The following is a 13,669-nucleotide window of genomic DNA, read 5'->3' on the forward strand; positions in this document are numbered from 1 at the left end:
TTACCCCCCCCAAAAAAGTGCACCTTCAGCTCAGCTATCCCATCCCCGCGTCCCACTCGAACCCTGCAGTCCAGGCCAGCTCAAGCAACGTGGGCAAGTTGTCTTTGGAGAGGTCAGGAGAGGAGGAGAGCTCACCCAGGGAGGGCGAGATGCAAGGCGGATGCAATCTTCGCCCTAATGACATTTCCTACCACGTCATTTGGGAAAAACCTTTCTTTTGTGGCCAAAAAGGTGGTTAAAATCCTGCTGTGCATGAGAAGCTCAGTCCAGCCTTAACTTTGGAGAAAGGCACATGTTTTCTTTATCTCTGTATGTCACTGGGTAGATTAGATGAGATATATTTATCTAGACAGAAATCTGTGTAGCTGCAAAGATACAGCTACAAAATTCCATGGGTTGAGATCATCCCATGCTGAGTTTAGCATCCCAGTAAGAAGCGATACTTCACTTTGGTGGTTGACATGTTTTCATCAAAACATAAGGAAAATGAGTAATTTGACCTCAAGTGTTGGGTGTTTGGGCTTTTCTTTTTTTTTTTTTCTTCAGTTCACATTAAAAAAAATGTAAAGGGTTTGTTGGGTGGGTCTTTTTAAGACAACCATCCTTTTGAACATATTCCTTGTACAGTACTTGTTTCTGTTTGCTTGTATTTTCCAGTTGCTCTACATTGCATGTTCCCAGCAAGGTCAAAAGCCCAGGTCTAGGAAGGAGGGTGAAATCTTAAGGAAGAGAAAAGTGCATGAAAGATATAAGGAAGATGAGAAATGTGCCATTTCCTGCAATGACTGTCAAGGAAAATAAGGGAATAAATATACTATTATGTTTTTTGTCCACTCTCATATTCATCGAATCAACAGATCTCCCGTGCTCTGACAGAACAACAGTTAAATCACCTCACTGTCCACTTGGACTGCCCTTTAAAATAATTTTTTTTAAGAAAGAAAAGTTGAAAAACCATGGGTAAACACACTCCAAGGAAATATTTCCTGTGTACAGTAGAAAGGAGCAGAGGGAGAGCCCCTGTTCAACACTGGGGTCAGTCCCCATTGCAATGTATGGAGGCAGGAGAGTAGGGTCACTGGGAGGAAACCAGTATAAACAGGATCTGCTTTTATCAGTGGGAAAAAAACCCAACTCTGTTCAAATTAGCCAGAAATATGCGCCTATATGTTTTAATTACAAGCTGCCGTTTCCAAGTCTTGCAGCAGGGTTAAGTCACAGACACGGAGCTGCCGATCACACGCTGTCCCTGAATGCAAGGCGCTGATTGTCCCTTCTGCTTTTGGAAAAAAACTAGCGAGGGGCAGCCCACGCTCACGGCCTGAGCAATGACACCTGGCTGGAGAGGCAGGACGGGGGAACCGGGGTCAGCGTGGGAAGGGTGCTTGCTGGAAGCCCTGGATGCAGGGCAAAAAGGGACACCGGCCAGCCTTGAAGGGCATCCTCCTGGGGGGATGCTGGGGCTGGGGGGGGACCTGCCAGCCTTGCAGGACATCTTCTTGGGGGGATGCTGGGGCTGCGGGGGGGCCTGCCAGCCTTGCAGGACATCGTCCTGGGGGGACAATGGCGCTGGGTGGGGGGACCTCCCAGCCTTGCGGGTCATCCTCCTGGGGGGATGCTGGGGCTGGTGGGAACGACCTGCCAGTCTTGCAGAACATCTTCTTGAGGGGATGCTGGGGATGGGGGGGACCTGCCAGCCTTGCAGGACATCGTCCTGGGGGGACGCTGGTGCTGGGTGGGGGACCTCCCAGTCTTGCAGAGCGTCCTTCTGGGGGGCTGCTGGTGCTGGGGGGGGACCTGCCAGCCTTGCAGGTCATCCTCCTGGTGGGATGCTAGTGCTGGGGGGGGGACCTGCCAGCCTTGCAGGACATCTTCTTGGGGGGACGCCGGTGCTGGGGGGGACCTGCCAGCCTTGCAGAGCACCCTCCTGGTCCCGGCAACCGCGTCACTGGGGGGTCTCCAGTCCTAAAGTGCACCCCCCAGCAGCGCAGCGCCCGGACCCCCGGGGCTGGGTTTTGGGGGGGGGGGGGGGGGGGGGGGCGGAGCCCGCGGACCCGCCCGCGCCGGCGGGCAAACCCTGCGCTCTGCTGCCCCCTGGCGGCGGCGGCACGGCTGCACCCCCCGTACCCCCCCCCGCGGTATCGGCACCCCGCTGCTGCGTGCCCCCCCCCCCACACACACATACCAGTGGGCGCCTGTCCCTCCGTGGGGGTGCCAGCTGCCCCTCCCCGAGCGGCTGCTTGCCCCCCAAGCGCGTCCCTGCCCCCTCCTCCTTTTCCTGCCCCCCCCCTCAAGTTGTGCCCCCCTCCTCCCGAGTGGGTGCCTGCCCCCCCCCATCTTCTTGCCTCCCCTCTCAAGCGCTGCTGCCGCCTCCTCCTCTTCCTCCTCCTCCTCCTCCTCCTCCTCCTCCTCCTCTGGCGGCACCTGACGCGCGGGGCTCCCGGCACCCCCCCCTCGGTCCCGGCCCCCCCCCCCCTTCCCTCCCCTCGCCTCTCCCGTCCGAGCGGGAAGACGAGCGGAGCCACCGAGAGCTGCCGGCCGCTACTCAACGCAGCCCCCCCCCCCCCTCACACGCACCCACCCGGAGTATGAGAGGGCAGCGGGGGGGCACAGACCTCGCTGCCCCCCCCGGGAGGGCAGGCGGTGGGGCTGAGGGGAGGAGAGAGCCGGCGGTGGGGAGGGGGCAGCACGGACGGGTGGCGTGAAGGGGGTTGTGGTGGTGTGAGGGGTGGGGGGGGACGGGGGGGGGGGTGAGGAGAAGCGGATCCTGCCCGCCTTCCATCCCTCCATCCCGCCTTCCCTCCCGGGGGGGGGGAGCGAGTCTTGGCCCGCTGTGGTGGTCGGGGGGGGGGGGAGCGAGGTGCTGAGCGAGTCTTAGAGGGGGTGCGGGGATCATGCCGGGGGGGCTGCGCCTCGGCATCGCTTTCTCCTCGCCCTCCATGGAGCCCGGACTTTTTTTACAATGACTTTCCCCGAGCTGAGTAATGGCAGCTTGAGTGGGAACCGGACGGGACAGGGCAGCCAAAGCGGTGCCAACCGGTCCTGGGGGCTGCAAGGTGAGGAGACCCCCGAGGGTAACGGCACCACGCTGACTTTCGCCTTGGACGTGCAGGCTGTGGGCGTCGGGGTCTTCCTGGCCGTCTTCATCCTCTCGGCCATCGTGGGGAACATCCTCGTCATCCTCTCGGTGGCTTGCAACCGGCACCTGCAGACGGTCACCAACTACTTCATCGTCAACCTGGCCATCGCCGACCTTCTCCTCAGCACCACCGTGCTGCCCTTCTCGGCCACCTTGGAGGTGCTGGGCTTCTGGGTGTTCGGGCGCATCTTCTGCAACATCTGGGCAGCGGTGGACGTGCTGTGCTGCTCCGCCTCCATCATGAGCTTGTGTATCATCTCCGTGGACAGGTACATCGGCGTCAAGTACTCCCTCAAGTACCCCACGATCATGACCGAGAGGAAGGCGGGGGTCATCCTCGTGGTGGTCTGGCTCTCGTCCATGGTCATCTCCATTGGGCCGCTGCTGGGATGGAAGGAGCCGCCACCGCCGGATGAGAGCATCTGTAGCATCACAGAGGAGCCGGGCTATGCCCTGTTCTCTTCCCTCTTCTCCTTCTACCTGCCCCTCATGGTCATCCTGGTGATGTACTTCAGGATCTACGTGGTGGCCAGGAGGACCACCCGGAGCTTGGAGGCAGGGGTGAAGAAGGAAAGGAATAAATCCATGGAAGTGGTACTGCGCATCCACTGCCGCAGCGTGCTGGAGGAGCCTCTCTCCAGCACCCGGAGCAAGGGGCACAACTTCAGGAGCTCCCTCTCTGTGCGGCTCCTCAAGTTCTCCCGTGAGAAAAAAGCAGCCAAGACTCTCGCCATCGTCGTGGGTGTTTTCATCCTCTGCTGGTTCCCCTTCTTCTTCGTCCTGCCTTTTGGTAAGTGACCCTGGCCCCCATCCCGGCCCCGCTGCCCGTGGCTGAGCCCCTGGGAACCTGTTCCTTGGGACAAACTTTCAGGACACAACTCGTGCATAGAGGTGAGGGATAGGTAACTGATAGGTGAATAAACCAGCAATGAATTAATTCAATTAATTAACACTTATTCAATATTTATTAATCAGAGTCACATAATCAATCAGAGTAAATAGCAAATGAATAAAATAGCAGCATACTAATTGGTTTAATTAATTCATTCTGCATTCAGCAGTTTAATTAATGAAGTTCAGGCTAAGGAGGAAGCAGCTCTGCTTCAAACAGGCTATAATTACGGCACAGTGGTCTCCAAACAGCTTTGCCGTCCCTGCTCCCAGCCTCCCTTTCTCCCAGTTTGGGGGAGGACACCTGGATCTGCCTCCGTGGGCCCAGGGCTCCCACCTCTGCTGTGAACTGGTGAAGATGTTGGAGAGGAGTGAGGTTTGATCCCCCCAAGGAGCTTGTCAGAGTCTGAAGCATAAGTCTTACTGACTTCCCAGGATGCCAATGTTGTGTAGGGACCTGGAGCAGGACCAGGTCTTATCTGTAAGGGTGATGGTCCTGGGCGATTTCCCAGGACTGATCCACCTCCTCCAGGAGTCCTGCCCTCACCTCCTGACCCTGTCATGGTGCCCGTGTCACTGGGTGCTGGTTTGGGCTTGTCTGGCAGGTTGTCCTCTAAAGTTTTGGCAAGTTTTTTCCCCGGCTGAAAAGGATGCAGCCCCCTGCCTGCAGAGGAGGCTGAGCGGGCACAAAGCCCACCAGGGAATGTCCAAAACAACATCCCCTTCCAGCACCAGTGCTGCCCGTGGCCCGTGAAGCACAGGAAAGCCAGTGCTATTCATCACCACCTCATTGAACAACAGGCACCCAAGTCACGGACCTGATTAACCCTCTGGAGTGGTGTAGCTAAACCTAGGGGGAAAAAAAAAAATTAAAATAACTTCCGAATATTGACAATAGCCTTTGCGCAGAGCTCGGCAAAGCCGAGGTCTGTCACTCCATCTGCTGGGTGGGATCCACATGTCCCACGGCCGACCGGGGACTTGTGTCTAACTAACCCTGCAGCCAGGGAAACGTTATAGCTAGTTCTGCACTTTTTCTCAGGATTTTTCAAATCCTCTTGCTTGAGGCTGCCTCTCAAGTCAATGAATGGAAACAGCATCATGACCGCAGGACTGATTTTGACCTGCTGAGGTTTTGATCTCCCTCCGGCGTTGTGGCTGTCCCCCTGGGGACAGCCGGAGCCCAAGGCCGTTAGACACCTAATTGAGGCCACGCAATCCCCACCTGCCCTCCAGTGGGATAATTCACCAGGACCGATGGTGCCTTGGGAGCTGGGGTGTCCCTAGGGTGGTGGATGAGGGTTGTGGGTGCCTGGTCTCACCATGCTGCTGTCTTGTACCTCGTTGCTTCAGTTTCTCTCTCTGGGTGAGGGTGGTATTTGGGGAGACTATCTCAGCCCTCCATAGGGCTGAAATTGTTGCTGTGAAGAGTTTTCACCTTATGTGAGCACGGGAGCTCACGGTATAACTCAGGCAGGGAGCAGCAAGGCTGCAGTGAACTTCTCTCGCTACCAGACCCGAGACAAATTATCCCATCTGACCGTGCCTCAGTTTCCCTTTCATTGATCAGGTGCACTGGGAGATTTCTGTAGCCTGCAAATAAATAGTTTGGGAATTGTGGGGCTCAGGGAGGTGCCAGCACCCGAAGGCTGAGCTCTCTGGGCAGCCCCAGTCTGATACTTGCCTCCTTGGCTGATCAGCAGGGCAGGAACCAGCTCCGAACCTCATTTGCACCTTTACAGCTTGCAGCTAATGAAGCTGGGAGTTGGGATCCTGTTCCTCTGAGTTATTCACAGTACTTGAAAATAGGGAACAAACATCAGGCAAGACTTCAAAGCAGAAAAAAATATTTTATTTTGGTTTACCATACCTGTTCTCCCTTGAAACCCTTGAACCAGCTTCCCCACTGATGTAAATCACTACCCCTGCACTGAAGTCAGAGGAGATTTGCTGATTTACACCAGCTAAAAAATACAAACTTCATTCTTTAAGTACCTCCCATGAACCCGTTTGCTTCCTCCAAGCACACAACTTGCCAAGTTCTTTATAAACATGGCTTTGATCTTTACTTCCTGCTGTATTATATGTATAATATAAACACAGCAAAAGTTCATTTATTTTATGACTACAAAATATGCTGCCGTTTATTTCACCCCACTTTTATTAATTGCAATTTCCTACTCAAATCTGAGAATCATTCAATGCTATCTAGAAGGAGAACAGAAACTTCTACAAGGTCTAATCTCTGATTTTACAGGTCAGGAGACAGGTCTGTAACTCAGAGAAATCAAAGTTCCCTGTAAACCCACAAACTGAAACATGCTGGGGCCAATCCTCCTTGAAAAGGACATTGTAAATGGTTAATTAGAATGGCTTTTTTATTTGCTTGTTAGACAAACTTACGCAAAATAATTTGGGGCCAAGTGGAAATAATATTGATACACATTTTCAATGAAAATGAAACACTCATGAGAAACAAAGTTCACTTTCAATTGAAGTGAAATGTATTGTTTCTATTTAAGAGTGAATGGAAGTTTATTAAAAATGAATACTCAGATACATTTCAAAATGAACTGTCACATTAAAATGAAATGAATAAGTAAGATCTATTTTCTTCTCAAAATATTGAAATGCTTTGGCTTTTTTTTTCTATTTGACATGAATTTGCAAGAAGTTGTCATTGACTTACACTGTTGACTGACTGTTGTCTGATTATACTTCTTAGGGATAAGTAAATCTGTCAACTGAAAAAAGACTCCCAGCTCTACTTAGCATTGACTTAGCACTCAGAAACTTCAGTACTGGGTCTGTCACCAGTGTCTGTGTGAGTCTGCACACATCTTTGCAACTCCGTGCAGAACAGTTTGCATGGTAGTTACATGGGAGTAATGTTTATCATATCAGTGTTGAGAAGGTGAAATAACCAATAATTTTAAATAACAGGACCTATGTATGTGCCAAATGTTGTCAGCCATTCCTCCATGCTTGAGTAATCTACAAAGATTCTTCTTTAAATCAGCTCAAACTCCCCAATACCTCCACAGTCTATTTATCAGCTGAGTAACTTAGCTCACTCTTGGGTTTGTGATACACATCCCCAAGCACAGGATGCCACCACCAGGAGTTCTAACACAATTAACAGTTTCTGCGGCTAATGAGACTCTTTAAGCAGCTGGTTGTTCAACAAGAGATGAAATCCTAATTTCCCACAGAAGTCTTGTGTGGGTTCTATCTTTTGCCGGGTGTGCAGTAGAGCTCTACCAAGCTGCTTTGCCTGGGGATCCTGGGTGGTGGTTGCGTGGTTTATGCCAGGGTGCCTCTTCCCTTAGCAAAGCCCTGTTGAGAGAACATAACTGGAGGTTTCTCAGAGATGTGGGCCAGGAGTTTAAGGGTGTTTTGTAGGATGGGATTCATCTCCCTTTGGTTGTTTCAGACATCTGTGCCTTCATCTCAGCTAGACATAGCATCACGGAGATGCTAGTTGGAAGGGACCGCTGAAGGTCCAACTCCCTCTCTGAGCAACACCAATACCAGGTCGATCAGTCATATTCACCCAAAGCTCCACCTTTATCAGGGAGTGCCTGAAGGTGTGACTCAACTGACGTATTTTGGACATCCTCCTTAGGATGAGATGAATTGTGGTGTCAGCCTGCCTCTTTCTCCCCCTTGACTACAAAAGCAGCCAGGGGCAGCTAACCAGCTGACGGTGTCTGCACTGCAGGTATTTGCAGAGAGGTGGGATGTATCCTAGTCCGGATTTTTTTTAAGTCTAATGGAGGCAAGATGCCTAGGTGAGAGAAAGCTCAATCCTGTGTCAGCTCAAGCCTTTATTAGAGAGAAAGAACAGAGAGAGAAGCTCTCTCTTAAGTCACACAAACATAGAAGCTTCACTGGCTCTTCTGCTGATGGAAAATCCTGCTAAAAGTTAGGTGCTGGGTTTGTCCTTGCAGTAGGGCATCTACGCAATGGGTCAAGGAAGCAGAACCTGCTATACAACACCTATAGATAGATAGTCACCTGCTTTCTCAAACCTGATCCAGGAGGAAGGAAGGAAGGAAGAATAGGAGGAGGGATGGAGCCCTGCTCCCCAGCCACTCTTCTGTGTCTGGGGAGCATGCAAAGACAATGTGGGACCCCAAATGGACCATCTCAGGAGTGGAGGCAAAGACCTTCTCCATCACCACCCCAGAAGCATCTAAGAGGAAACAACCGTCCCTTGGGATGCACTAGCCAGTACCCAGGATGGCGATTTATACACCTCAGTGGCCCTTGGTTTTTAAGAAGCATAGTCTAGTCTGGGTGGTGGGCACCCATGTTTGTTATTCTCTGGATTTGGTTAGAAATCAAGACCAGTGTGAGAAAGGCACAGCAGCACCCATAGCTAGTGCCACACAAGGATGAAGGCCACAACCCAAGGCTCCCTTCACTCTGTCCCTCCACAAGCAGGAGGTTCCCCAGACAAGGAGTGACTTAAGAGACCCCTCAGGATGAGCAAACCCCTCCATATTCATGATCTTATATTTGCCTTGGGGTGGTGACTTGCCTGTGTTTGCAGTGGAAGCTGGTGCTCATTTCCAGCTATGATTCAGAAAAACAGTGTGCTGGCTTTTTTACCTGCCTCCTGAAGGAAAGGCAGCTGCTATCAAACCAGGCTCAGACAGGTCTCCTTCAAGCCAAAACAAAAATATTTTTGTAGATTCTGTTTTCCATAGGACAGAAGTCCTTTCATAAAACATTTTGCAGAAGACGGGCTTACAGAGGCATTGCAGTGCTCAAGCTTCGGTAACTGTCGCTTGTAAAATAAATGATGGGGAAGACAATGTAGGTAGAAGCACATTTTAGATGTGACCAGGTCTGTTCTGGTAGAAGTGGAGAACCTAATTCTGTTCTGGTAGAGGAGGATTTAGCATGGTTTCCTAAGAAAAAAAGGGCTTATGTCATCACTCTGTGCCAGTGTGCATGTAAGCCTTTCCCTACCACCTGATGAACTCTTTCATCAATCTCAATCACTTTTGAGAAAGTGCTAAAAGTCCTCAATATACCAAGGTCCTATAAAAATGGGCAGATGGGTAAAGGAGTGGGAACTTTTATACTGTCCCTCACAGAAGGAAGGTTGCAGAGTGAGCTCAGCCCCTGGTTAGACATCAGAAAATACTAAAAATCCACCACAAGACACAATTCCACAGAAAACCAAACTTCTTTAGTTTTATTGTGCACAGGAGGACCTGATCAAAAGTGTGATTTAAAAGGAGGAGGCTGAAAGATAGACCATTCAACTACTTTGATTGTCAGGGCAGTCTCTTGTATCTCCTGAAATTTTCTGAGTTATGGTGGAAGTGGCAGAATTGGCATGGAAAAAGGAATGGGCAGCTGCTTTGGAATAATTAACTATGGCCCAGACCATCAAATCAAACTGGAACAAGAGCAATTGCAATGAACTATTCCATCAGCCACACATCCCCCATTGATCCTAGTCCACAGGAACCATACATTCATTAAAAACACCAGCAGACACAGAGTCTCAAAAACTGCTAGGTACCAGGCTCCAGTTTGATTTATTAGACAACATCCAGGCAAGAGGCAAGATTCTTCTCGTCTGCTTTGCACCACAGGATGTTTCCATCAAATGGGCTCATGGCAAATTAGCATAAATTCATTAAATCATAGGGGATGGATGGGTCTTCCAGCCCATCTCCCTTTCTCAGGGAAAGATCACTTGGCCCAAAACCATTCCTGACTTGTTTTTCAAGACTATACTTAAAACATTGCAGTGAGGCCAAATCCATTGCTTTCCCAGGCAAATTATACTGTTGCTTAAGAAATGTGAATTCTGCTTCTCTTTTTCCAGTTGATAGTGTCTGCAATAACATTAGGGCTGTGCTGCAGCCTACCAGAATGTCATTCCTAGGGCATGATAGCCGGGATGCATGTGGTGGGCATGGCACAGGGACACATGGGGGTGTACAGCCCGCTGGGACAGCACTGGAGGAATAGTCCAGGCACAGGGAACCTGGGTGGGAGTCATCTGCATTGATTGTGTCTGTCTAGAGATAATACTGTGGAAAAGCAACCTGTGAGCAGGGTTTCTCTCCAGGGAGAACATGTTGACCTCCTGCAGAGGGGCACAGGAGAGAATTACAAGTAGGCACATGGATAACGAGCCTGTGAGTAAATTATATAGCTAAAGCATTTGACGGTGCTGATTTACTCCTTGTGCCCTAGTGCAGAAGGCGGCAGAGTGCAGAACAACAGGGGAATAGCCTACATGTGTTTGGAAATAGCCAGCAAAAAATTATTATTTGGAGCCCAAATAAGTGCGTGTGGTTCCCTTCCTACTCATTACCCTGTGCAGAAGGCCAGAGGCAGACGGAGGGGTTTAGTACAGTTTTTGCTGTTGCAAGAGATGCAGCACTCCAGACCTCAAATAATGATTTGGGCACCCAAGATTGAACATATACTTTGCCTCTGCCTGGCCAAAGTAATGCAGTGATTCACTGAAGTGACTGGGAATAGGACCCAGATCTCCCATGACCTATGTCCGGGATTACTCTGCTTCCAGTCCACCCACCGCACCACCAAATAAAACTATTTAAAGCCAAATGTCTGTTTTTATATCACAGCGTCTTGACGCATCTGGAGGCAGTTGCTATAATGGATGTACCACAAACAGGAAAAAAATAGGTCTTGAAAAATTTAAAACTACTGTGATTCAGTAGGCAAAATGTTATAGAATCTTTCAACAGGAGTTTTGGAACCAATACCAAAATATACCATATAACGTTAAATGCATCTATATTAAGTTGAGTCTGACAGTTTTATTGTATTTGCACACACAAAACTTTGTCCTGGATATTCTGGGAAGGAGCTTTTAATTGGCCTGATCTATCTTCATTAATTTATATTTGGATAAATATTTGCTTATTAATTCTGATAATCAGGTTAATGAGATGTAACAAAGATTGAGTGGAAGGGTGGGGATGCTCTTTGGTATGATCATGCAAGGTGGTGGTTTAATTTCTTGCTACCAGCTTGGTTTTGATTGCTTTTGCTACAACAAGCAGCATGAATTTGGTACCAGCAACTGTGTCACGTTAGCAAGTAACAGTGCAAAGGCTTTATGCTACCTGTGGCATTTTAATTACGCATGTGCTCACTTTAGTGTGTCCATACAGCACTTTTGCTCAAGGCTTTTCAGAAAACAAGTATATTTCCTTGGGAAAGCAACCTGAATTATCTTCCGATTGATCAATCAGGACTTTTACTTGATGTGATTATTGTGCTGTATTCTAGGTAGAGCTGATAATACCTATTAACATTACAGGACCCTTCTGGAAATAAGTTCTAGTTTCTGGTGCCAAACATTATCTATTAGGTAAAGTTTTCCATTTTGTGTCTTTGTAACAGGCTGAATTTGTGCTGCAAAATGTGAGACAAAATAAGATAGCCGTGTCTGAAAAAGGTGACAGGAAAAAACACAGTGCTAGGTTCCTGTAAGAAGTGTTATGGGAACAGCCTTGAGTCTAAAAAGCTCTGGCAGGACCATGTGTCAGAGCAAAAACTTGACATTTTTCTCCATTGGGTTTGGGGGGTGCTTTACATCAGGACAGGGCAGGAATTAGACAAAGCTGGCCCAATATGGCCAACTTCTGTGAAGAAAGCACTTTTCTGAGGTGTTGTCAAGGATGGGCAGTTTAGCGAGACTGGAGCTTCTGAGGAAGAGCTGTTAAGAGCAATGACCTGATGGTGTCTGATGGACATCTCTGCTCCTCTGCTGTCCCCTGCACTGCTCATTTCCACGCTGATCCTGTCTTCTCCAATGTCAAGACAGTCCCTGGCATCGGATGCCAACAGTATACAGTCTTCAGCCAGTTGCTCTTCAGCTTTCTACATAACCAACAATGAAAAATAGGTGTTTTGAGGCTGCAGTTCATCTCATCCTAATATTGCTATCTAAACCAGTCAGATGAGTCACTCTCCAAAAGCACCAGTGTCTCCTCAGTGCCTCTGAGGGAGGCCAAAGATCACCAGCTCCAAGGTGCACAGTAGACATCTAAACTAGCTGAGATGAACCTCACTGTGAAGCCAAACACGGGACTAGTTTTGCCAAAGTCAGACACATTTCCAGCTGGAGCTGGAGCTGATACGAGTTAGGCTTTAAGGACACGAAGTGCTCCATAGCACCAAGGGCTCAGGAATGCACACTCAAAATACAGACATATTTTGGCATTGCTTTGTAAATGGGACAGTAAGATGGCTCTAAGGCACCTTTTTCTCCTTGGAGAGCTGTGAAAAGAAAAATATATTGGTTTGCAAAATGTTTGGCTGTAACTGAGCTGAGTACCTTCAGACATCTATGAGGAAACAAATAGTTGTGTCATCAGAGCGGAGCTGAGCAGTGTGAGTTTGTAAAGTGTGGAGCCACATACTGACCAGTGAGGAGATACTGAATATCTCAATCGAGCTATTACTTAATTGAGCACCCACCTTTCCTTGCAACTGGTATGGCAGGGACACTGCAGAGACAGTAGAGCATGGTCCTGAAATTAAACTCTTTAAATGTAGGAAAACAAAGTTTTGCAAATGTGATTTTCACTTTGACCTTGTCGATCTTTTGAGTCCTTAACTTTGCAATTTCCTTAGTGTTCATTTAGCAGTTCTATTATATAGGATACATTATAACTTGTGTGCAAGCTGTTGTTTTGTGTGGTCAGTAGAAACCAGTGTTCACCATAGTGGTAGAGTTAAACAAGACAATTTTGAACACATAACCCAAATGCAGACCAAAGACAGTGAAAATCTCTTAAAATATTTGTTCTCTGTATGAGAAAATACATCTTTACAACAGCTGAAGCCCAGAATCAGCAGTTGCAAATGCTGTGGTTTACGCACCACATTTTCAGCAATCACCTTTCCGTGGACACTGGTGGGATTTTGAGTGGTCCCTGCAGCAACAGCTACTTTTTAATATAAACTCCTAAAGCAGCTGATGAGGACAGGAGCTGCCTGAAAAAAATTGTTTTTTTTTTCTTTGAAATTTCTCTTTCCACATAAATTCAATTCAGGAAAATACAGTTCTACACCTGGATATTTCTGTGTAGTGTGTGGCACCACTGGATAGATATATTTCCCCTGTCTCTTACTCTTATTGCCCTTTACATGGTGATCCTCCGAACTGATCTACATTTCCTGGTATACCCCACTGTATCCCACTTAGCCAAGATACAAATGCTAGCCTATGTTGCATCCTACGTTGTACCATCCTCCGCACAAGTACTAATAGGAAAGCAACTGAACTGCAACTGTCAGAAGAATGATATTGTCACTGACAATAGAAAATACTTCAGGGTTTGTTTGTTTGGTGTTTGGGCAAAACAAGGCTGTAAAGAACTTCTGGCGTGGAATGTATGTAGTGAAAAATCCAGTTTTCCAACTAATAGGTATTGAGACTTTTTTGACCAACCCAGGTAGTTCCATCTCCTTATTCTTTTTAGACACAAAATTTTGAAGTCCTCTTAAGGTACCTAGCTTTGAGGGCATAAAGCAAGGAGGTTTGTCCATCATTATTTACAGGATAACTTGACCCTTCTTGTGCTGAGTTGATTCTCTGTAGGTCGTGAATCAGCTTTGTTCTCTGAGCAG

The 13,669-nt window shown here is 48.6% G+C and overlaps 1 protein-coding gene across 1 annotated transcript in view; it reads left to right on the forward strand.

The window, feature by feature from the left end:
• The first annotated feature begins 2,885 nt into the window (after positions 1-2,885).
• Positions 2,886-13,669, forward strand: part of ADRA1D (adrenoceptor alpha 1D) — a 50,251-nt gene continuing 39,467 nt past the window's right edge. Inside the window, exon 1 of the mRNA XM_009921872.2 lies at positions 2,886-3,929. Within this exon, the coding sequence (XP_009920174.2) occupies positions 2,963-3,929 (967 nt within the window). The 5' untranslated portion in view covers positions 2,886-2,962. The remainder of the gene's footprint in view (positions 3,930-13,669) is intronic.

The sequence above is a fragment of the Haliaeetus albicilla genome, chromosome 1 (assembly GCF_947461875.1).
Source record: "Haliaeetus albicilla chromosome 1, bHalAlb1.1, whole genome shotgun sequence".
In the NCBI taxonomy this organism is placed as follows: Eukaryota; Metazoa; Chordata; class Aves; order Accipitriformes; family Accipitridae; genus Haliaeetus; species Haliaeetus albicilla.